Raw genomic sequence first — 25837 nt, 5'->3', positions numbered from 1 at the left:
GAGAAAATCCCTGACCCCGCCGGGAATCGAACCCGGGCGTGGGAAGCGAGAACGCATGCACAAACTGACACAATGGGTGATCAGAGATCACATAATGTGAAATTACAGGCAAGCGAAGCCTGACTAAATTTTGTCGTCAGAAAATAGCTGAATTCTTTTTCTACAGTTATTTAGGTATTATAAACTACTTTTAACAATTGCTCTAAGTTCTCTCTGAAGCAAGGTGTTCATTTTATTGGCAGGATGACTATAGATTTCATTATTGTTCTGTGGGTGTCCGCATTTTTGTTTGTACAAAGTGGTTTAGGAAAAAAGAGTAAGGTGTCTCCACTAAACCATTCATATCCCTTATGAATATGGACGTTTCTCACGTGACAGGATTAGCTGTTATTTCTTGAAGCCCAGGGTATGCCTAATTTTCATGTATGTTTCTGACAAAAGAATATTAATAATCCCTTATCAATGATTCCATCAAGTGCCTAACCGCAAAGCAGCCAAGCGTGCTATCTCATACACCCCAATTACACATGCCCACACATGCTTTTCCTCCCTACCGGAAGGTCATGCCACACAGTGGAAGGAAAATAAAAACCACATGCAGCAGTCTCTCTCTCTCTCTCTCTCTCTCTCTCTCTCTCTCTCTCTCTCTCTCTCTCTCTCTCTCTGTGTGTGTGTGTGTGTGTGTGTGTGTGTGTGTGTGTGTGTGTGTGTGGTACAGTCTTATAGCTTGTAATTCTCTGAAGAATTTTACACTTTCCTTCTAAGAGCTGCTTTTACTGTAAGTTATTTTGGAACGGGCTATTCTCTGTTTATTTTGTAATCACAAAACTTCTAGTTTGTCACATCTCAACGATGCTTTTTAATTATTGCTGCATCCAGTACAAGTTCAACCTGTACACTTTCTTGGGCAGAAGAAATACTGGCAGACGCCGCAGTTTCTGGTGTATCACATACTCTGTGACATGATCTCTTTTACACTTTGCTGGAGATTATCTTTCTGTAATATTTTCAATAGGCTTTCTTGGCAAACTGAGATTTAAATGAGAAAGAGCTCCTGCTTTTAGAAACAATTTTTCCTCTTGGAATTTCAACCTGCTTACCGTTGATGATAAACAAGTCTGCTTTCTTTACAGTTTCCTCTGTGAAATGAGAATTTTACACAAAACAATTGAGTTAGATATCTGCCTTTTACAGAATTTCTCTCAGCCATTTCAAAAATTCTATTTGAGACCTGAGACTTTACTTTCTCTGTAATTCCATCTGCAGGTTGGAATGAAATGTGGTCCTTTTTTTTTATTCTTCTCTTTTAAATGTAACTAGAAGATCTAAGTTACTTTGTTACCACAAGCTTTTTATATTCAGTGTTCATTTACAACACTGTAAACAAAAACACCACTGAGAATTTCAACAGACTTACCCAATTAAATAAAATCATCCAACATGAGTCTCTGTTGAGAGAGTTGTTTGACGTTTACAGGAAAGCCACCTGCCCTATATTAACAGTGTTAACATGTGGCATGACAGTGCATTTCCTCCGTTCTATTTACTACTTCCAACACGATAAACATATGTATCTCAAGGCCACGATTGTGGTGCAGTAGTTTGAGGAGCACGATACTGAACACATGTTTATGTCTTGGCCACCAAATTTGCCTGATCTGAACCCAATGGAACACATCTGGATCTGGGGGTACCATTGGGCACAAGCTCCATGTCAAAAAATCACCAGCTTGTAATTTATAGGAGTTGCAACAACTGTGCTTAGACATCTGGTGCCACATACCTCCAGAAACAGGGCAAGGATTTGTCACACTCATGCCATGCAGAATTGTTGCTGTATTGCATCAAAAGGTAGAAAAACACCATCAAGCAGGTGGTCACAATATTATATCTGATCAGTGTATACACTGTCCATCCAAAGAGTTTAGACTGGTTTATTCCTGGCTTATAAGGGATGTCAGGGCAGTAACCATGGTAGCAGCTAGAACTAATAACTCTAAACAACAGATGTGCATTTGATCAGTCAGTTGTGAGAAGGCAGTGTTAAGCAGTGGACTTGTGGTTGTAGTGTGGCAGTAGTTGTGACACAAATTGCAATGGAGCAACATCTCTAAATCGAGTGTTAAAAATATTCTCCATAATGTTTTTAAGAATAGAATACTACATGCAAAGCATGTCCTCCACCCTTTCACACCTGAACGAAAAACTATCACGTGTTGATATCTGCCAAAACTTAATTGAAATGCAAAACATGGACAATTCTTTTCTGAAGAAAATGATCACAGATGATTATCAATATGAACCTTCCACCAAAAGACTAAAGATATTCACATGAAGGTCATCTGACAACGAAACTTACATTCAAGCCAATGTGAGATGCAAATAGAACAACATCCCAAAGACAAACTTTTCTGACCATTTCATATGCATGTATGAATGTTCTGTGCATTGTACTCAAGCAGGGGGAGACTACGTAGCATACCTGAAGTATTAAAACTATCTTAAATTTTCTTTATTTTTTTATTCATCCAGTTTTGAAACTTTTTGCACTAAAGGATTACCTATAGAACATTCTTTTAAGGAATAGAAGGAACTAAAGATATTATTCAATTTTTAAAATTTTTTTATTACCTAAGATCCTTCAGATCAGTGGCTAAGATGTAAATGATTTTTATATCTACACAGTTCACTTTTATTTGTTTCATGTTAACACTGATTGAGATACAGAGTAGGTTGTTATTCTTTCTAGTGATAGAGATGTTGACAGTTTGACTGACTGGTCACATTAAATCTCATAAGTGAATAAATGTACCGTAGAGCTGTTGTTGCCATGAGCAGCTGTTTAAAAATTCCTGCTTACAAGATGTTGGAGGCTAGACAATACAAAACCCTTATTCCAAGAGACTAAGCAATTAATAAATTGCATGAAGCTACCAGGCAAGATTAAAATTGTGTGCGGGCAAGGGCTCTACCAACTGAGCTACCCAAAGCATGACTCACAACTGATCCTCGAAACTTTATTTCCACCAGTACCTCATTCCTACCTTCCAAACTTCACAAAAGTCTCAGTCCGACACATAGTTTTCATCTGCCAGGTAGTTTCATAATGGTGCACACACTGTTGCAGAGTGAAAAATTCATTCTGGAAGAAATTACATTCATTATAATGAGTTGTTTCAAATTATGATGCCATAATTAAGACATTAATGGATAAAAACAGAAAATTAAGCTAATTTCTGACCTCACCACATTAGAATTTAAGGTCTGTAAATCATTTTCACTTTAAGTACTTTTCAACACGCACACCCAAATAACTTACCAAGTGGATTTTATTTATCCATATTTCCTCACATATTACTGTTAAAGGAAGTCCACATTTTTTGTGATACCAAATTAAACAAAACGTATTTCGCTAGCTTCAGAAAGAACACAGAATCAACTCCCAATTTTCTACAATGTGTCACTTACTTCTCCTTGTATTCAGGCATAAATTTACGTGTAACAATAACGAAAATGAGCTTGGCTGACCAACAGCAACTTCTCACTGAGTATACACTCCCCCAGAACTGCTTAAAAAACCATTCCGTACCACATTCCTACGACCATAATAATTGAGTATTTCTAAAACTATGAAAACCACATGTCAGTGCTTTAGACTAGTTGTACAAAATACCAAAAATGTTTGTGTATCTTTCCATGCATTGATTGCATTTTGCGGTTTGTTAGTCAAAATTCAAACTGCGATAAACTGGAAATTCTATTTTGGGAGTGTTATGCAACTCCTCTTGCATACAGGATTCTCACCAGTACCTTAATAATGTGTAAATGATGATGATGATGAGTTTTGGGGATGCGCTCAACTACACGGTCATCAGCGCCCATACAAATTCCCAATTTTTACACAGTCCAATCTAGCCACTGTCATGAATGATGACGATGAAATGATGAGGACAACACAAATGCCCAGTCCCTGGGCAGAGAAAATCCCCAACCTAATAATGTGTAAAATTGACAGCTGGTTACTGATATATCTCTTACTCTCTTATTCATAGAGGGATTCAACAATGGTGTAATTAAACATGTCTGTGCACCCATGGATGACACATCTGCAGTGACAAGCAATCTTTGACTAGTATGTTGCATGTATTAATAAGGGAATGCCCCAATATGACTAGTAAAAGCCTCTTCTGAAGCTTTTTATGCATGAAAAATACATCAAAAGAAACACTATATCAAAATTTTAGCTGCTAAGATAAACTTTTTAAAAAAATGTTGAAAGCTGCCAAAATAATAAGTCAACATGTGGATGGCGAAATGCATACCCCTCACTTTAACTGTAGCAGACAGCACATGTGCAACACAGTAAGCAAATAACACAGCTCACAACTGCAATTTCTCAAGAGAATTCAGTTTTCATTGGTAGTTTCACAGACACAGTTATTCACAGTTACTTTTTGCTTATATATGTGTTAAAAATGGAGGTAAAACTGAATTAATTTACTCGTATATGCTTCCTAACAGCATCTATCTTTGTGCAGGTTTCAGGGTTTCACAATACCATGATATCAAATTACAGTTTTGAACCTCACAAAGTTAGAATAAGAAGAATGTGGTTTGCAACGGAAATCATCTACTTCTCCTGAAGACTTACATATGAGTTGTTAGTTAATTTCTTGGACATTCGTTTGAATGATATCGACATTTCATTAGGAATTGTGCAAACATTAGAAGAAAGAGGACATAACTCTAATGATTCCATAAATTGTGGTTCCAATGATGATTGTTGTACAACTAAAAATCCATGGAAAAAATACAGTACCTTCCTATCCCAAAGAAAACATGGAGAGTTTTCAGTGACAAAGGAAGGCTGTAAATTTTTTGGTTAAATGACGGAGGGAAAGAGGTTTAAAATTAAGTTGTCAGCAAAGCCAGTTTCATTCTGTAAACTCTGAACATGAAGTGTATAAATGGGAGAAAGATTTACATGCAGTACAAAATATGGGCCAAAATGAAACTTGCAAAAGTGTGAAGGAAAAACTATTCAAAAGATTTAGAATTGCTTATGACAGTCTATGCACAGTTACCAAGGGAGATCTACTAGACTAGGCCATCTGAATTGCAAGTAAGATGAACATTACTGACTCCCGTGCTGCTTCTACTTGGTCAAACAGATTCAAAGAATTATAAAGAAAAGGAAGTGGCAAAATTATGGAGTTTACTTATGTGTAGATGAGATGTCATTAACAGGTACCACTATTGACAAATTCTTTGTTTCTTGCTAATCCCCAAAATGCTGTGTTTAAAACCAGCCAGTCATATTTCATGCAAGAACCGAGTGCAAACTGCTGATTATCATTTCAAGTGCAAAAAAGGACAGACTCACCTGTGCAGTCAATGAATGATATGACACATTCGTATAAAACAATGCCAGTGTTAAGTACCAGTTTTTTTTTGTTTTTTTATGTGTCTTAAGGAAACTCAAGACAAATTAGAGCCAAAACTTAAAAAAAGACTGTTCAGATACAAAAATCTTGTAATCGATGCAGCAAAACCTTGAAAAATTAAGAAAAACACTTTTCAATACTACATCTGAAATGTCTTCTTACCAGGTGCAGAAAATAATTGATTGCTTTTGTTGGACTTTTGGCCTGGACATAACAACACCTGGACAAATTTGAATTCCACCTTGAACTAAATGTAAGTCTGCCCCTCAATAAAGAAATTTTTCAACAGCTTAGGACATTTTTCAGAAAATTATTGGACAATATAATTTCTGATAGCCCTTTGTCATTTCAGGTTTACAGCGAACAGTAATGTTAAACTAGATCATTTGTGCGAATCTGATCAAGTGTGCCTGGCACACAGCATAACATGCAGAAAAACAGCCATGACCAGTTGTTACTCCATCCCAGTTCTGTGTAACTGAAAACTAGTAATTGCAGCATGTCGTCTATACAGTGAGTAGAAACCTATTTTTTCCTTATTTGACGATATTCCAGTAACGTATCAGTTTTTCCAACTGGCTATAGCAAAATTTTCACAGTTTTCCCAGTTTTTCTGACTGTTGGTCTGCACCTGCTTAACATTCCTGCCCACACTATAACAACATTTGTCCGAGCCAGCTGAACAGTCAGTAGCAGAGTGCACTGCTGTAAATAAACAACACACAGCCAAAGAGAGCAGCCCACTGTCTTACGCTGTCAGCAATGGTTCACTGTATTCCTCTTCTCAATACAAGGGCCTTAGTCTCAATTTTAATCAGCCACATAAGTCCAGTTAAGGTGGTCTCATTTATGATCAGTAGCATCTGAGCTGTGGACTCACCCTCATCACGAAATTCCAAGACAATGACTGACAGTTCTGGAATTAACATATAACCAAGTAAACAGAATCCTTCCTTTCCTTGTAGTAGCTGACCCCTCAGCAGAAACTATTTTTGGCCGTGATGCATTTTCCATCCAAAACTTTGCCCACGTAATTCAGAACATTGTTCCATGTGCAGAAAGATCAGTTGTGTCTGCATTATGGCCCCTTTTTTTTCTTCAGGACTGGAAACGGCATCCAATTATTTTTTTTTTTTTACCAACATTATGTCAAAAGAGTTGGCTGTACTGACCTTTTTCAAAGCCTGCCCAACAACTTTAGACTTGTGGGATGAGGTTAATGTAGAAATGTATAGCAAAGAGGAGTTATAAGTGCTGTCCCTAATCCGTTATAGCAGATAAAAATCACTTTTAGTCATTGTGGAGCTGTCCAAAATATGGCATATGCTCACTCAATTGTGGTCTCATACCCCTTTTGGCATCCTGACGAATTATTTTCAAAACTGATCTTCTGAAAGGTTAGTTTAAACTTCCTTTGGATAAGCTTCCAAAGTCATTCTGATATTAAATATTCCTTATGGCCTCTAGCAATATAGCAGATTACCTTTCAGCATTGCTAGTGCAACACCTATCTTTCAGAAATTTTTAGAACAAACTATTGCCAATATTCCACAGTGTGTCAATTATGTGGATGATGTAGTTGTCATAGAGGTCAAATCTCTGCTTAGTATTTTTTATCCTTTTGCAACCCGGGTTAAAATCTAAATTGTTGAAGTACTTCTTTCAGACTTCCATTAAGTACATAGGACGTATCTTTAGCTGGGATGACATTAAACTGAAATCAGGGAATGCGGCACCCGATTTCCACATTCCTACACCAAAAACTAAGGAATGTGATGGTTTTTATGGACAAGATTACATACTATACATGATCTATCCCCCAAATTGCATTGATACCCCATTCACTGACTCAAAGGGATCCAGTTTCAGTGGTCGGCATGGCTTTCACCAAGCATTTCTTACCTCTCCTGTTAATTACAGGTGTGTCACCATACAGCGGCAGGACCATTCTATCACACAGGTACCTCAGTGGTTCGGAACAGCCTATTGCATTTACATCTAAGACACTCACAATGGTACAAGAAAATTATTCCCCGCTTGACAAGGAGGCATTGGCAATTATCTTTGGTATCCAGAAGTTCTACAATGGCAACCAACTTCATCTGACCACATATCGTAAGTTGTTGTTGCCCACATTTGGCCCTAAGTCAAAGCTGCCTAAATGGACACCTGGAAGGTTACAACACTGGACTCTTTCCTTATCAAAATATCAGTATTCCATTAACTATTGTAAATTGGCCCAGAATACAAATACAAACGTGTTGAAACGCTTCCCTTTCGGTTCCCATCAGGAATTTTCATAGACAGCAGGAAAAGTTTGCAGTATGGTTCCCCAAACATTCCAGAGGTGCTGCAGTAGTCACATGTGAGGATCCACTCTCAAGACTGGTTTGCCAGTTCATATGAACCGGCTGGCCAAGACCCTTCCTTTGAGAGCCCTTCAGCTTTTCAAAGGTGCCCTGTTATTGAATCAATATAATATTTAGTGTCAAAAGGGAATTCCAAATGTTCTTCACTCCTGTATCAGTCCCACCGGGGCATTCCCAGAATAAGGAATCTGGCCCAATGACGTGTGTACTGGCCACTGGTTGACGAGCACATTTTGTGTATGGCTCAGCACTGTTAAGCTTATTAGATGCATCAGCCAGCATTGCTCTCAGCCTATCACCTGAGCCATACATCCAGTCAGCATTGGGTAAGGTGCATGTGTTTTGCAGGTCCATTCCATGGGGCCATGTGGCTGATTTTTTATAGGTGTGTATTGTCATTTTCCATAATGTCATCAAAACACAAATGACTATGTTGGAGAACACCATTAAGGCCCTGGCCACTTCCCCCTCCCCTCCCTCCCCGCACCTACTGAAGGCGCCCTGCAAGATTTTGTCATTGATAATGCACAAGTTTTCGTCTCCCAGTTTTCAACAGTTTTGCACCACAACAGGATCAAGCATATTACTGCACCTCCATTTCAGCCTCCCTCTAATGGCATGGACAAACTTAAAACACACTTGGAAAAACAAATATCATGTGAACTATCCGATATTTTGGTGGACCCTAAAGTTACCATCTCAGAATTTTGTCATATTTGGTACATGGATACCTGCATGTCTTAATAGTAAAATTTCCAAACAGCATTGTTGTACCTAAAATCGTTCTTGTTGAATTTGGGCTTGAAGGCTCAAGGGTGCGTACCTCGTCATTAATCAGGCATCAATATCCTTATATTCACAGATTATCTATTTAGTAAAGACTTGACCTATAAACATCAGATTGCGCACTGCAGCTCTTTATTCCTAGCATTAAATATAAATAATAATGAAAAGCATTTGGCATTGCACTTAGTAGTTCTTACCTTATTTTAAGATGACTCAATCGGAAAAAAACGGTGAAATATCTGGTAGCAATTTTATGTGCAAAGAAGAATATCCTAACTCACTTTAATCATTGGCAAAGAATAAAATGAAAATGCCACTTACACATACTGTCCACATTCAACACTGTTGGTTACAAATAAATAAAAATAAAATTTTTTGACATCTTGATCCAAAAACAAAATAAATTCATTCAGATGCAAGAGATACAACCTTTTCAAGCTACTTGTTGGCAAGTTTATACAATCATGCACTGTGGCTTTGTAATGATGGGGCAATCACTTTACATATAAAATTGGAGAAGGGAACCCAAACAGCACCTTTCCTACTGTGCCATAGAAGGAAGAGTCATTCAGCAGAAGATATACAGTTAGTGCAAATGTTATCATCATCTTTAAATTTATGTGATAACTGCAAAAATTGTACTGTGTATCAGTTTTCGTTGCATTTGAAAGCCACATATTGCCCCACTTGTAGCTGTTGCAACAAAGCATTTTTCACAATTTGCCACAGCAACAGTGTCTGCATTAGAAAGGGTTAATAGCAGTGACTAGAATGCATGGTGTGCTCATGTCTTCTGTTCCAAGAAAACTTCATATGATTTGATCCCCTACAAAGAAACAAAGAACTTATTACTGTTTAGTACTTTGAGTACAATTCTTTAAGATGAAATAAAATAAGTCTTTCCTGGTGTCATCATCCTTGTCATCTAGCATGGTGGAAACAACCTTTCCTTCCTGCACAAAGTCTTGAGAAACTGTCATTTTCATAAAACACCTCTACATCTTGTTTCATAGCTCCAGAGTAATATATTTCGACCACTCCTGCATTCTGGAGAAACAATTATACCACTAAGGGCTTTAACTTTTTTTGCTGCGACACCAAATGTAGCTGCTACTCTGACTGTTTCACGAAGGTGGAGTAAATATTAAAACATGAATCTGTTCACTGTGAGTTGAACTTTCACACTGTGAGGAGCTCCATTACACCAGAGAAATTTTTTACACTGCTCAGGATTGAATTGTTTGGGGGAGGAGACCAGACAGTGGGGTCACCATCTCATCGAATTAGGGAAGGACGGGGAAGGAAGTCGGCCGTCCCCTTTCAAAGGGACCATCCCGGCATTTGCCTGGACCAATTTAGGGAAATCACAGAAAACCTAAATCAGGATGGCCGGATGCAGGATTGAGCCATCGTCCTCCTGAATGCAAGCCCAGTGTGCTAGTCACTGCGCCACCACGCTCAGTTACACTGCTCACATTGTCACCCTACGAAATACAGGTTGTTATATGTTCTTTGTTTCTTTGCAGGGGATCAAGTCATATGAAGGTCTCTTGGAACACAGGTATAGCGCAGAACATTATCTCACCGTGGACTTATAATCACAACTGTTGACACCTTTCTAATGAACAGACTTTCAACAAAAGCAAATGGGACCACTACTGCTATGGCTGTTTGTGAAAATGCTTTGTTGGGATAGATACGAATGGAGGCAGTATGTGACTTTCAAATGCGACAAAAACTGGTACATACGACACATTTCCCAGTTGACAATTAATTTAAAGATCATGAAATTAATTACATGTCTCCTGCTGAATCACAATCCCTTCCACGGTACAGTGGGAAGGATGCTGTTTGGGTCCCCTTCTTCAGTGTTATATGTAAGATGAATGTTCCATCATTACAAAGTCACAGTGCACGGTTATATAAACTCGACAATAAGTGGCATGAAAGATTGTATCTCTTACATCTGAGTGAACCTACTCTGTTTTTGGTTCAATATCTCAAGGAATACAATGTTATACGGCAAGGTGGAAGAGATTTAAAAATACAATTTCCTTCTTCATATTTGAATTTGTTTATGAGACTGTTCCTTGCAGAATTTTTACGTCTATGCGCATCAGTATGTACGTATAAAAAATTATTTGTATGTCTCATTATTGCCTTGCCCCTTTTTGTTTATTTCACTGAAGTTGTCTTTTTAATTTACAGTAACAGAGTAACGATGTGTCAGCACATTTGTTCATACAAACTATCTCACGTAATGCTTCACACTGAAAAGACACTGAAGAGTGAAATGGAACATATACAAGGTGTACAACTTTGCTTCTGCCGCTTGCCGATAGGTGGTGACAATGGTAGTAGCAGTCAAAAGAAACACATCCAAGACCTCAGGCAATTAGCTTGGACTTCGGTCAACATATCTTCATCCAAACATTAAGTCAATTTGTGTCTGCATCAAAGTTGTTCTTGATTGAAAATGTCAGTTTACAAGCCTAATTCTCGACATTTACGGGATGTGTTACTGTTTCGTTTCAATATGAAAGAAACAGCAGCCGTGTCCAATCAAATGTTCTCAAGCACATACAGTACGGACACTATTAGTGAAAGAATGTGTTGCGAGTGGTTTCAACGCTTCAAGAACAGTGATTTTAATACCGTAGACCGGCATAGTGGTGGAAGAGAGAATGTTTTCAAAGATACATAATTGGAGACATTGCTGAATGAAGACTTAGTGTCAAACTCAAGAATTGGCAAGATTAATGGGAGTGACACAGCAAGCCATTTCAAAATGTCTCAAGGTTATGGGCATGATTCAGAAAGAAGGAACTTGGGTCCCGTGTGAGCTGAAACCAAGAGACGTTGAACGGCATTTGTCTGTCTGTGAACAGTTGCTTCATAGGCAAAAAGGGAAGGGATTTCTGCATCACACTGTGACTGGGGACGAAAAAAGGGTTCATTAGATAACTCTAAACGCAAAACATCATGTGTATATCCCGGCCATGCTTCCACGTCGATGGCCAAACCGAATTTTTAAGGCTCCAAGATCATGCTCTGCATTTGATGAGACCAGCTCAGCATCATGCACTATGAGGTTTTAAAACCAAGTGAAACAATCACAGGTGGTCGTTATCAAACACAATTAATGCCTCTGGGCAGAGCATTAAAAGACAAACGGCCGCAATACGGCAAGAGGCACGATAAAGTGATTTTGCAGCATGACAGTGCTCGACCCCACATTGTAAAAGAGGTCAAACTTGGAAACATTAAAATGGGAAGTCCTAACCCATCCGCCGTATTCTCCAGACATTGCTCCCTCTGAGTATCAACTGTTTAGATCAATGGAACATGGCCTGACTGACCAACACTTCCGATCTCATGAAGAAGTCACGAATTGGATCGATTCGTAGATCGCTTCAAAAGATGAACAATTTTTTCGACGTGGGATTCGTACACTGCCTGGAAGATGGGAGAAAGTAGTGTCTAGCAATGGAAAATACTTTGAATGATACATGTGTAACCAATTTGTTTCATTAAAGCCTCAAATGTTGAAGCAAAAACAGCAGAAGCAAAGTTGTACACCTTGTACATTAAGAAAACTGATTGGTAACTGTTTTCAGCTGTCACCTGTTTACAGTTCTGACTTTCAAGTCAACCACAATATTTTAAATACAGCTTTTCAAGGAATACACGTGGTTTTTATTTAACAGTTCCCTGTAGTGTTGAATGTGGGTGGTACACCTAAGTGGCATTTTCATTTTATTCTTTGCCAATAAATAAAGTGACTTAGGATATACTTTTTTGTATCTAAGATTGATACCAGATATGTAAACATTTTAGCAAAAAATCGAGATGAGATTCAGTTGTCTACATAACCCCCACAGGACTTCGGAGTTTGACAAATTTGACATTTTTTTCCAATGGAGTTATCTTTATGTGAAAGTAAGAACCATTAATTGTAATGCTGAACACATTTTATTATTATTTACACTTAATCTTCTTGTTGTTGCGGTCTTCAATCCTGAGACTGGTTTGGTGCAGCTCTCCTTGCTACCCTATCCTGTGCAAGCTTCATCATCTCCCAGTACTTACTGCAACCTACATCATCCTGAATCTGCTCAGTGTATCCATCTCTTGGTCTCCCTCTACAATTTTTACCCCACACTGCCCTCTAATGCTAAATTTGTAATCCCTTGATGCCTCAGAACATGTCCTACTAAACGGTCCCTTCTTTTTTTCAAGTTGTGCCACAAACTCCTCTTCTCCCCAATTCTAGTCAATACTTCATCATTAGTTATGTGATCTACCCATCTAATCTTCAGCATTCCTCTGTAGCACCACATTTCGAATGCTTCTATTCTCTTCTGGTCCAAACTATTTGTCGTCCATGTTTCACTTCCATACATGGCTACACTCCATACAAATATTTTCAGAAACGATTTCCTGACACTTAAATCTATACTCGATGTTAACAAATTTCTCTTCTTCAGAAACGCTTTCCTTGCCATTGCCAGTCTACATTTTATATCCTCTCTACTTCGACCATCATCAGTTATTTTGCTCCCCAAATAGCAAAACTCCTTTACTACTTTGTGTGTCTCATTTCCTAATCTAACTCCCTCAGCATCACCCGACTTACTTCGACTACATTCCATTATCCTCGTTTTGCTTTTGTTGATGTTCATCTTATATCACCCTTTCAAGACACTGTCCATTCTGTTCAACTGCTCTTCCAAGTCCTTTGCTATCTGTAACAGAATTACAATGTCATCGGCGAACCTCAAAGTTTTTATTTCTTCTCCCTGGATTTTAATACCTACTCCGAATTTTTCTATTGTTTCCTTTAGTGCTTGCTCAATATACAGATTGAATAACATCGGGGAGAGGCTACAACCCTGTCTCACTCCCTTCCCAACCAATGCTTCCCTTTCATTCCCCTCGACTCTTATAACTGCCATCTGGTTTCTGTACAAATTGTAAATAGCCTTTTGCTCCCCGTATTTTACCCCTGCCACCTTTAGAATTTGAAAGAGAGTATTCCAGTCAGCCTTGTCAAAAGCTTTCTCTAAGTCTACAAATGCTAGAAACATAGGTTTGCCTTTCCTTAATCTTTCTTCTAAGATAAGCTGTAAGGTCAGTATTGCCTCACGCATTCCAATATTTCTACGGAATCCAAACTGATCTTCCCTGAGGTCGGCTTCTACCAGTTTTTCCATTCGTCTGTAAAGAATTTGTGTTAGTATTTTGCAGCTGTGACTTATTAAACTGATAGTTCAGTAATTTTCACATCTGTCAACACCTGCATTCTTTGGGATTGGAATTATTATATTCTTCTTGAAGTCTGAGGGTATTTCGCCTGTCTCTTACATCTTGCTCGCCAGATGGTAGAGTTTTGTCAGGACTGGCTCTCCCAAGGCCATCAGTAGTTCTAATGGAATGTTGTTTACTCCTGGGGCCTTGTTTCGACTCAGGTCTTTCAGTGCTCTGTCAAACTCTTCACGTAGTATCGTATCTCCCATTTCATCTTCATCTACAACCTCTTCCATTTCCATAATATTGTCCTCAAGTACATCGCCCTTGTATAGACCCTCTATATACTCCTTCCACCTTTCTGCTTTCCCTTCTTTGCTTAGAACTGGGTTTCCATCTGAGCTCTTGATATTCATGCAAGTGGTTCTCATTTCTCCAAAGGTCTCTTTAATTTTCCTGTAGGCAATGTCTATATAATACTAACACTATACTAATACTAAAATGTTACTGTGCACTGTGTGTACTATTTTCCTGTACGAAGTTATGTTTTTTTAAGAGAATCACTAATTTAAAGCAAAGTATATCTATATGATGTATCCTACTTTTTATGCACTATTTCAACTTAGAGGCCTACGTACTAGATGCATTAAAAATTAAGGTCTGTATGTTAACTCTTTACTAAGTAGTAGATCTCTGAAAATAGGGAAATTGGTGCCCAACTAATACCGGGTACATGCCCTTGAGTCTTTAACCCCAAATTTATTAAAAATGGTTTGAGTTAGAACTGTGCTACTTGACAGTTTTATTATTAAGACATATACATATTCATTTACCAAAGATCACTAAATTCTGAAATGGTCACCTTATCATGCACTGTGATAATGGAATGACCCCGCATCCCCATCTATCGATTATGCACTGCTTTCCTTTTTATCCACATACTGCCTACACTGATCTGGGACTGAAGCTGGGCAGAACTGTTGTATGCATTCCCTCAAGCCTTGTAAGATCTATTGCAGCCTCCATTGGTACATGAAGAAGAGGCAGCCACACATTTTAAGGTGGCCATCCCTATCTGGGTGCGCACATTTGGATTTACTCCTCGCTGTACGCATGGATTCATCACAGTTCATGAAGGACTCCAACTGGTCCTGGTGACCAACAACAACAGATGTGCAGTTGGGCACCAACATCACATCCCATGCTGTGAGAACCTGGCATTCCTGGTTCTCCAACCTTCATCCATCCCCCCTATGGATAAGTATCTGGATGATACACAGGATGCCCACACCCGCAGTCTCAACTGATATCAGACCCCACCTTCTTCCAGAACCAGCACCAAGCCGTCAGTGTGAGCCACTGCAACATCTTGCCTCTCTGGTGCCAGACCCAGGAGCAGCTCCTCTATCACTGGCACCATCCAATGCCACACCCTCTTCCCCTCAGTCTCCCTCCCCCATTCCATTACTCTACGTCACTGTGCACTGCACGAGCTCACCTGGTGGGGTGTCTATATGCCATATTCCTAGCCTGTGCACCTGCTGCCTCTCCTTCGGAGCCATCAGCCACCCTCCCTTCAACTCTCTATCCTTCTGTCTGCCTTGTTTCTCCCCTTGCCAACCCCACCTGATACTATCTCTCACCTTAGCCAAGTTGCACTTCCTAGTTAGCTGTCACAATGAAGCAAGTGTGTGTGTGTGTGTGTGTGTGTGTGTGTGTGTGTGTGTGTGTGTAAAAAATTTCAATGCAGAAATACATACCACACATTTAATATTTTCTTCACTAAACCTTCACGAACAGGCAGAAAGACAGCATTTATATCTTCATGAGAAGTTACAGAAGGGCGGAGCAAGTCCCTGTTCACTACTATTGTTGGATATGATGCAACCTATAAAGAAATACATTTTAAAATGAGCAAAGAATTGTTAATATTATGGCACAACATACAGAAGAAATTAGACAAGTTTAAGTCCATACTGGTGAAATATCAGTTTGTGGTGTATCTTTTCAATTTCACTCATCACTAGCTGTACACAAAGCACAATACTGACACACACAAAAATATGACACTGTCCTTGCACAGGAGTAAATCAAACTGTCTTTGCATAACAGTGGCAAGGGACGTGAAAATTTCTATACTTTAACAATATCACCTTGTAGCACATAAAATGAAACATTTGATACATAAACTCTGAAAAACTGTAAGTCACTGTAAAGGAACTTTCAATGTATAAAATGGGTACTATTCAATGTGTCTGTCAATGAGATACCACCATTATTTTCATTTTTGTCTAAGTTTGTCTTTTTAGACCCAAGGAAATTATCAAAGACAATTTTGACTTTCAGACAACTGCCACAAATTTCCCCACCAAAGCTAGTCCAACGGATACTAAAATAGGCAGTTATTTGGCAAAATACAAGGGGGTGCCAAAACAAAGAGAACAACATTGCAGTGGGCAGAACTTTTGTAGTTCACATTTCTAGCGCTAGGTCCATTTAGCACAACTTATTGCCAGTTCAGTGCTACCTGTGTTGTTGGCCTGGCTTGTTCTGTTCATCAGCAGTGATTGATTTTGCTAGCACTGTTTTGTTTTCTATGATGGCAACTTTAGGTGAACAATGCGCAGCTGTCACACAGAGAGAGAGAGAGAGAGAGAGAGAGAGAGAGAGAGAGAGAGAGAGAGAGAGAGAGAGAGAGAGAGAGAGAGCTATCTCTGTTAGGTTGTTTTTGGCTAAAAATGGCATGTTTCCAGTGCCCCACCCACCTTAACTTGTCTAACTTGGCTGTGTGTGACTCTTTTCTCAAATTTTCTTTCCATGCATGAAAAGGAGGTGTGAAAGGACACCAATTTGACAACACTGAAGTAGTAAAAAAATGAGGCTGAGGATCTGCCAGCCATTTCTAAAGATGACTACAAAAAATGTTTCGACCAGTGGAAACACTGGTGTGACAATTGTATTATTTGCAATGGAGAGTATTCCAAAGGGGATAAGGTTTTGTAAATAATCTGAAAATATACAGTTTTTAATTTTTTTGTATACCGTCATGTCCTGAAAGTACAAATTTGTACTTTTTGCTCTGTTGTTCTTGAAATATCAGACTGCTCTTCAACTGAAACACTTGTCTCTTTTCATCGGGTTATTTATTCCTAGGCCACGCTTAAGTGGTCAACATATCAAGAGTTGTAAGAAGCTGGACCATGACAGACGAGAAGACAGATCTGAAACTTTCAGATGCCATGACCAACAGAATACAGGAAAAAACAGTAAACATGCCTGTAGTTTGCAAAAAAAAAAGTTTAATTTAATAAAGAACAATATAATTGATACTGGAGCAACTACTGTAACTACAAGAGCTGTGGATAACTGAAGAAATAATCCAACACAAAAATGCTTAAGAAGAGTAAGAAAATCATTGACAGTAGTCACTTTTTTTCAGTTATAAGAAGTTGAAGCTTGAACCAGCAAAATAATTGAATTATGAATGCAGTCTAAAATATTAGAAAAAGGATAGAGTGCTACTCATTGTAAAAATGACACACTGAGTTGCAGACAGGCACAATGAAAACACTGTTGCACATTTAGCTCTCAGCAAAAGCCGCCTTGAAAGCGCGTACAGTACAGGAACAGTGCGTAGGCCTATAGTGAAACTATACTGTACATCTGTGTTAATATTCTTGTGCTCAGTCATTTATTATGCCGATTCACATGGCAATACAGCACAGAGCACTAGATTAAGAGGGGCACTGAAGAAAGCAACCAAACTGTATATATCGCAAAAGAAACTATGAGGACAAGACGCAACATGGCACAAAGGGCTCATTATACGAACATAATTTTTACTAGACTTAATATCATGGCCCTGTCACCATTAGGCCTATTTATCATGCAACATGAGATGTATACGAAGGTGAACTATCATAGCTATAAACACTGTGAAAGAAAAATGGAACAAAATAGAATTTTGTATTTAGAAGAAAAATTAAACTACAGATTGCCATTACAATTTTTTTCATTAAATTACTGTTTGTCACCGTAACACACAAAAATTTTACATGAGAATAAAAAGTTATTCAAAGCATTAGCGAATCATTTCCCTTTCCCACCAGAATATCATGACAAAGATTCCATGAACAGTCACATTTCTTGCAACCATGACAGGAAATGTATATAGCTGATAGTAAGGGAAAAGAGAACATGGAAATAGCTACTGTCAAATTAAATTTATAGGCCTAGTCTGAACAATTTTGCTGCTATTGTGTGATCGCAACAAAGCAAATACATACTGTAGTGTGTTGAAATGGAACATAATCTAAATGATTAATAGAATATAGGCACACAACAAGAACAGTTTAAGGAAGACCAGTTGCTTTTACTATTTTTTATTAGTATTCACAATGAAAACAAGTAAAAAATTAATAACGTTTGTGGCAGAATTCTCAGCAAATCAGCTTCACATTTCTTGTTCCTTTATCTGTCCATGACATAACTACTACATTTGCATTATATAAAATTTTGTACCAAAATTTATCGACCTGTACAATTAAAATTAACTACAACGCAATGTGTTGTCATGGGAGATCACCTCTCCAGTTTACCAAAGCTTAATTTTGTGGCACTATTTACTTTCAATTCACATACGGTGTAATGTCGTGATCTGGAAATCCATGTCATGTCATTTCAAGCATGAATCATCTTTTAGGTAATGACAGTCACACATGGAAGTCCAGGGTTTAATATCACTGAGAAACAACAACACAGATTTGAGAATTAACCACGGCAAAAGTTCCATTACCACGATTTCAATCCTTTTATTAACGTAATTCCCACAACGTTCTAAGGACTATCAATACATTCACATGATAAGACATGTTTCTTTCAAATTTGCATGGACGTGAATTACCAGTGTTTCTCTGTTACCAGTGTAAATTTTCTTCTAACCCATATGATGACAGTTTTTCATACATGAATTATGAATGCCAAAGTTGTGAATCGTCGAAGCCGTACTTTTCTTGATATACATGTCGCATACACAACGCCGAATTTTTATATGTCCTTATCAGTACAGAGCTCAGTTAAACTACGGGTTTATATTCGGTTAATACTAGTGCAACATATTATTTCAGCCTCCAAAACTCGTTATGATTAAGCACGGCAGCCACTTACTTCACAATATAGATTTTTGGGTAACAGAAAAAAAACTGTTTCATTGCAATGCATTTACAGCAGGACAAGTGTAATATTTGCAAATTTACATTTTCAACTTACGGTATTGCTAAATATCGAAAAATTAGCATTTTCAATTGTCATTGTTTGTAATTTTCCATCGACCTCACAAACTGTCACATGGCCAACAGGTGCAGGATTCGGAAAATTTTTCATAGATACCATGACGCAAGTTTGTTTAGCTTGAAAACGGTTTCAGGCGGTGTTAATTCGTTCACGCGAATGTAATCAGTTCAGCCCCAAACAGGAACAACTGATATCTAACATTTGGTTAAACACGAGAACTAGTACCCGCTTAAAACTTCAAATTATCAAAGAACATACACAACTTCGGCTGCATCACGAACTTTATATGTACTCTATGACTTTTGAGTTTGTACATAGATCACAGACATACATAAATGTATGTCTTTGTGCATTATGTATCTTCGGAGTGAAATTTTAATTGTCTCCTATTAGGAGAATGAAGGACAAAATACGATGTTTTCTGCAATAACTGTATACTGCTAGCATCATTTACTTTTTTTTTAGCAGTTTCCTTAATGTAAAGCCAATAAAGGGTATCCCTTGGACCTTTGCTAATAAACTGCATTATTATAGTTTTCGGAAGTAGTTGACGCTGATCATTCGAATACAGTGTGTCATAGCTATAGCTAGCCACGGCGACACGGCAGTCATTAACCACTTGACAATGTCTGACGAGAACTCTGTCGAAAGCTCTTGGGAAGCGATTGGGACCGATTGGAAGAGCGAGAAGATTTTCCAAAAAATAAAATTTATGTAAAGTTATGTGGACTTATGACGAACTACCGAAAACCCTTAGAAAGTTGAAAACAGCATCAAAACATAGTGCAGTAATCTAGTGAGTAATCTAGTAAGTAACAGAAAAAAAACAAAAAAGCTGGCAAGTAACATAATATTCAAACAAGAAAGTGACAAACAGAAATCTATCTGTTAATTAATTAATAACAATAAGTACAGGACGCATTATTGTGGCCAAGATAGATATGAAGCCCACGCCTACCACAGTAGTCCAAACTATATGCCAACTAGCTCAGCAGATGACGAAGAGATTGATAAAATGTATGATGGGATTAAAGAAATCATTCAGATAGTGAAGGGAGACAAAAATTTAAGAGTCATGAGTGACTGGAACTCGATAGTAGGAAAAGGAAGGGAAGGAAATGTTGTAGGTGAATATCGAATGGGAGTAAGGAATGAAAAAGGGAGCCGCCTGGTAGAATTTTGCACAGAGCCTAACTTAATCATAGCTAACACTTGGTTCAAGAACCATAAAAGAAAGTTGTTTACATGGAAGAAGGCTTGAGATATTGGAAGGTCTCAGATAGATTATATAATAGTAAGACAGAAATTTAGGAACCAGGTTTTAAATCGTAAGACATTTCCAGGGGCAGATGTGAACTCTGACCATAACCTATTGGTTATGAAATGTAGATTAAAATTGAAGAAACAGCAAAAAGGTGGGAATTTCAGGAGATGGGACCTAGATAAACTGAAAGAACCAGAGGTTGTAAAGAGCTTTACTGAGAGTATTAGGGAACGATAGCCAAGAATGGGGGAAAGAAATACAGTAGGAGAATAATGGGCAGCTTTGAAAGACAAAATAGTGAAGGTAGCAGAGGATCAAGTAGGTAAAGAGACGAGGGTTAACAGAAATCCTTGGGCAACACAAGAGATAGTGAATTTAATTGATGAAAGGAGAAAATATAAAAATTCAGTAAATGAAGCAGGCAAAAACGAATAAAAACGTCCCAAAAATGAGATTGATAGGAAGTGCAAAATGGCTAAGCAAGGATGTAGAGGCGCATATCACTAGGGGTGAGATAGATACTGACTACAGGAAATTAAAGAGAGAAAAGAGAACCACATGCATGAATATCAAGAGCTCAGATGGAAACCCAGTTCAAAGCAAAAAATGGAAAGCAGAAAGGTGGAAGGAGTGTATAGAGGGTCTATACAAGTGCAATGTACTTGAGGACAATATTATGGAAATGGAAGAGGTTGTAGATGAAGATGAAATCGGAGGTACAATACTGATCTGAGTCGAAACAAGGGCTCAGGAGTACACAACATTCCATTAGAACTACTGACAGCCTTGGGAGAGCCAGTCATGACAAAACTCTACCATCTGGTGAGCAAGATGTATGAGACAGGCGAAATACCCTCAGACTTCAAGAAGAATATAATAATTCCAATCCCAAAGAAAGCAGGTGTTGACAGATGTGAACATTACCGAACTATCAGTTTAATCAGCCACAGCTGCAAAATACTAACACGAATTCCTTACAGACAAATGGAAAAACTGGTAGAAGTCGACCTCGGGGAAGATCAGTTTGGATTCCGTAGAAATATTGGAACACGTGAGGTAATACTGACCTTACAACTTATCTTAGAAGAAAGATTAAGGAAAGGCAAACCTACGTTTCTAGCATTTGTAGACTTAGAGAAAGCTTTAGACAATGTTGACTGGAATATTCTCTTTCAAATTCTAAAGGTGGCAGGGGTAAAATACAGGGAGCAAAGAGCTATTTACAATTTGTACAGAAATCAGATAGCAGTTATAAGAGTCGAGGGACATGAAAGGGAAGCAGTGGTTGGGAAGGGAGTGAGACAGGGTTGTAGCCTATCCCCGATGTTATAAAATCTGTATATTGAACAAGCAGTAAAGGAAAGCAAACGAAAAATTCGGAGTATGAATTAAAATCCATGGAGAAGGAATAAAAACTTTGAGGTTCGCCCGATGACATTGTAATTCTGTCAGAGACAGCAGAGGACCTGGAACAGCAGCTGAACGGAATAGACACTGTCTTGAAAGGAGGATATAAGATGAACATCAACAAAGTCAAAACGAGAATAATGGAACGTAGTAGAATTAAATTGGGTGATGCTGCGGGAATTAGATTAGGAAATGAGACGCTTAAAGTAGTAAATGAGTTTTGCTACTTGGGGAGCAAAATAAGCGATGATGGTCCAAGTAGAGAGAATATAAAATGTAGCCTGGCAATGGCAAGGAAAGCGTTTCTGAAGAAGAGAAATTTGTTAACATTGAGTATAGATTTATGTCAGGAAGTCGTTTCTGAATATATTTGTATGGAGTGTAGCCATGTATGGAAGTGAAACATGGACGATAAGTAGTTTAGACAAGAAGAGAATAGAAGCATTCGAAATGTGGTGCTACAGAAGAATGCTGAAGATTAGATGGGCAGATCACATAACTAATGAGGAGGTATTGAGTTGAACTGGAGAGAAGAGAAATTTATGGCACAACCTGACTAGAAGATGAGATCGGTTGGTAGGGCATATTCTGATGCATCAGGGGGTCACCAATTCAGTATTGGAGGGCTTCGTGGACGGTAAAAATCGTAAAGGGAGACCAAGAGATGAATACACTAAACAGATTCCGAACGAGGTAGGTTGCAGTAGGTACTGGGAGATGAAGAACCTTGCATAGGATACAGTAGCAAGGAGAGCTGCATCAAAATAGTCTCTGGACTGATGACCACAACAACAACAAGCACAGAATTAAGGTGGGATATTATAATTTCATCATAAAAACTGAAAGAAAAACAGATGGAAATTCCACACTTTTCTGCCGTATATAATCATAGCTATTATAAAACTGGAGCGCAAAACTGTATTTAAAATAAATACAATCCAAGTAATGAAGTACAAGTCATCAAAAATGAAAATATCATGTTTCTGTATGCAGTGACTATGAAAGAAGCAAAAATAGTACATAGAAAAAGGGGGTACCGGCATAATCTGAATAAAAGAAGAGATAAACCCACAGGACACAGTCCACTACAAATGATATGATAAATCGACTATAAAAGTGACACATTTGCTTCAAAATAAATCAAATTTACAAATTTTTAACATTATATGATTCACTCACACTTATAATACATCGAGATCGCAATACTTCATCTCCAAAATCGCACATCCTCATCATCCTTCTACATACGAGAGAGTCTGACCGCGTCAGTCTAAAACAAAAAACTGTACAACAAATTGAATTAGTAAATGTCTTCGTTTGTCTGCGCCTTACTGCACATTCATAATTGACATCTTTGCCAACTCTCTGGTTACTCATGTTTCAATTTTTGTTTTTTAATAAATCTTAATTTTACGGCATCCTAGGGGCCTTTCATCATGTACTTATTCGATTGCCCCCACACTGCATGTTGATATGTTATGGAGATGTACAGTGTTTTTTTACTTATATTTGCCAATAGGGGTCAATGCCCTTTACTGTCAGGAATTTTTTTAGTGGAATGGACGTGTCAGCGTATCCTATGTATGTTAAAGCTCTAGAAGAAATTAAAATATGTGAGTTGATTACATATTTAAATTTAGCACACTAACAATAATGTCCAGTTTGCTTCATTCTTACTGTCGGGTTTCGCACTCGCACACGGGATGATTTGGCGGAAAGAAGTAGTTGCCAATGGTCATCATGCTATATGCTACTGTTGCATTTATGTGCACTCGTTTTCTTGGTGTTCAAGTCAGACTTGCACATGTGTGCCACGTATCGAAGAATTGCTGTGGCGTTTGTCTTCATTCTGGGTGCTGTGAGCGTGTGCGTATTTTTCAAAATCCGACGTTGTGGCAGAAGATCTCCACTCTTACAGCCTAGGCATCATTACTACTCGTCGTACTATCATTTTCAGCGGAGAGAACCCTGACCAACAGCATCTGTCGATGAGGTGAGTACCTGCTCAAACAACTATCGTTGACTTGTCCATATATCAAACGTTGTGAGCCACGATATTCATAAGTTATTTCGTTCCACATGCATGTTCCTATCACCACACTTGACCGTGCACTCGCTGAAAGACACATATAGGCATCCAAAACACTGTATAAGTTGCTTGTCTTTGAAGAAAGCACACACTCACTGCACTTTCTTCATATAGAGTTTGGTTTCCAGTGAAAATTCATACAAGTATTGAATTGCACAATATAAATAACATGATAGCTTATACCTATTGCTGACATTCCATCCATTGGTTATATTATGAACTTAAATTTCCTAAATTTTAAAACGCTATGAAATTTTCATTAACTGGGTTCTGTCACTACAGTTTGTTTATTAGCTTCAAGTTATCTTTGTTCACATCCAATATACAAATTAATCACATATCACATTTTTTGACACAATACAAGAATATGATACATTTTTGCTTCACTTTATAGACAGGCTTTTATCACTTATGGGAGCTCATTTGTTTCTTAGGTAGAGGAGGGAGAAAAACATTCGAAATAGGACTAAAAAATTGCACATTGCTAACCTAACTACACTTGGCACCACGTCCTTTGTTTGGAAGGGAAGAAAGGAAATACTCATCTACTGATTCAAGGATTTATAAGGAAATGTTACTCCTACAAACTTGGACTAGTTTCAAGGAACTTTTGCTTCATTGAAATAAAGTTTACTGACTAATCATTGACGAAGTGTCAGGTTGTTTCTTTATGTGCTAGTGCTGTTTACTTCAGTTCACAAGTAGCTTAGTGTGAAATTTGATGTTTTAACCATCATATTCTGTCCTTGCACGATGCACTGGTCGCTGAAAGAAAAAACTTAAAACTGATTGCATTTCGTTGCTCGGTAGCCACTGATACATTTGGTCATTGCATACGTCTGCAGACATTTTCATTCTTTGTGTAAATTCGTAGGCATTCGTTTATTCTGTTACCCATTATGATCGTTTACTCTGTAAAGAAAATTATCTGACATCTCTCACAGTATTTTGTCGTTAGTCCTTAGCTTACATATCTGGTATTCTTGAACACATATCAACAGGTTCCTTAGTTCTTAGACAGTAGATGTAATTGCACAGTATTTTTACTTTGTATTTAGTTAAGTACACATTGCATTCCTATTTTGGTTGTGTCTTCAGTCAGTCTGTTGCGTATGCACACAGGTCAGTGTCTCCTCTCCTGATTCTGATGTCAGCACATATTCTTGAGCGAGGACAGCTGAGCCATAATCTAATTTTGTTTATACTTTCGCTTCGAAGGAAGCAATGTGTTTCTTCTCATTGCTGATTTTATGCCTATGTTTACAAATCAAAAGAATCACTTATGGCTATACACATTACTTTATCTTAACACACACTCCAGAAGAAAAATTACACTTAGAATTATGTACACTATGTACAACTATCTTGCAATAAAAAAAATGTTACCATGCTTCCTCATACTGTAAAGGCTTTTATATCTTCGTTAGGGTAGAGACACTTGTCTCTTCCTGTTTGCTCCTAAACTAACCTGTATGTCCCAGGATATGATATTTTGAAAATTACATATGCTCCTGAATAGAGTAATTGCCACTTCTTATTCAGTTTGCCAAATTTTCTCAATTTAGGGTGAGTCTGTAAGAGGACACGCTGCCCTTAAAAAATTGTGTAAAACGATTCAGTTTCTTGTTATAAATTTGTTTTCTATACTTGGCCCTGTTTTCTAGAGTAATTATGGCTTGTTTCAATTTGTATTATAGTATCGTTTCTGTAGTGGGTACCTTGGTATGGGCGACTCCCACTCATTCGTCTGTTTTGTCCAGAACATCAGTTCATTTGGTGTGAAACCTGTTGAAGAATGTGGAAGATTATTGACAATTTACATGAAAGGAGTTACGTATTCTACCCCTTGGGTATGTTTGTGAGGGGTGTATGTCCTAATAAACCAGTTAAATTCTTTAAAGACTTGTTCAACTGAGCTTGCTTCTGGGTGCAAAAGGCT

The 25837-nt window shown here is 38.0% G+C and overlaps 1 protein-coding gene across 2 annotated transcripts in view; it reads right to left on the bottom strand.

Moving 5' to 3' along the window:
* LOC124594782 (aladin-like) overlaps positions 1–19414 on the bottom strand; it is a 77907-nt gene extending 58493 nt beyond the window's left edge. The window contains exons 1-2 of one of the 2 annotated variants that reach the window (XM_047133189.1): positions 19115–19414; positions 15607–15734 (exon numbers count right to left, since the gene is read on the bottom strand). In XM_047133189.1, coding sequence (XP_046989145.1) covers positions 15607–15734; positions 19115–19237 — 251 coding nt within the window. In that variant the 5' untranslated portion in view covers positions 19238–19414. Of the gene's footprint in view, positions 1–15606; positions 15735–16888; positions 16998–19114 lie in introns of those variants that run through there. The other variant, XM_047133190.1, reaches the window with a different exon arrangement.
* Between the last annotated feature and the right edge of the window lie 6423 nt (positions 19415–25837).

This window comes from Schistocerca americana, chromosome 2 (assembly GCF_021461395.2).
Source record: "Schistocerca americana isolate TAMUIC-IGC-003095 chromosome 2, iqSchAmer2.1, whole genome shotgun sequence".
Classification (NCBI taxonomy): Eukaryota; Metazoa; Arthropoda; class Insecta; order Orthoptera; family Acrididae; genus Schistocerca; species Schistocerca americana.
The sequence above is the reverse complement of the archived record's forward strand: the minus strand, read 5'-3'. Positions and strand labels throughout refer to the sequence as shown.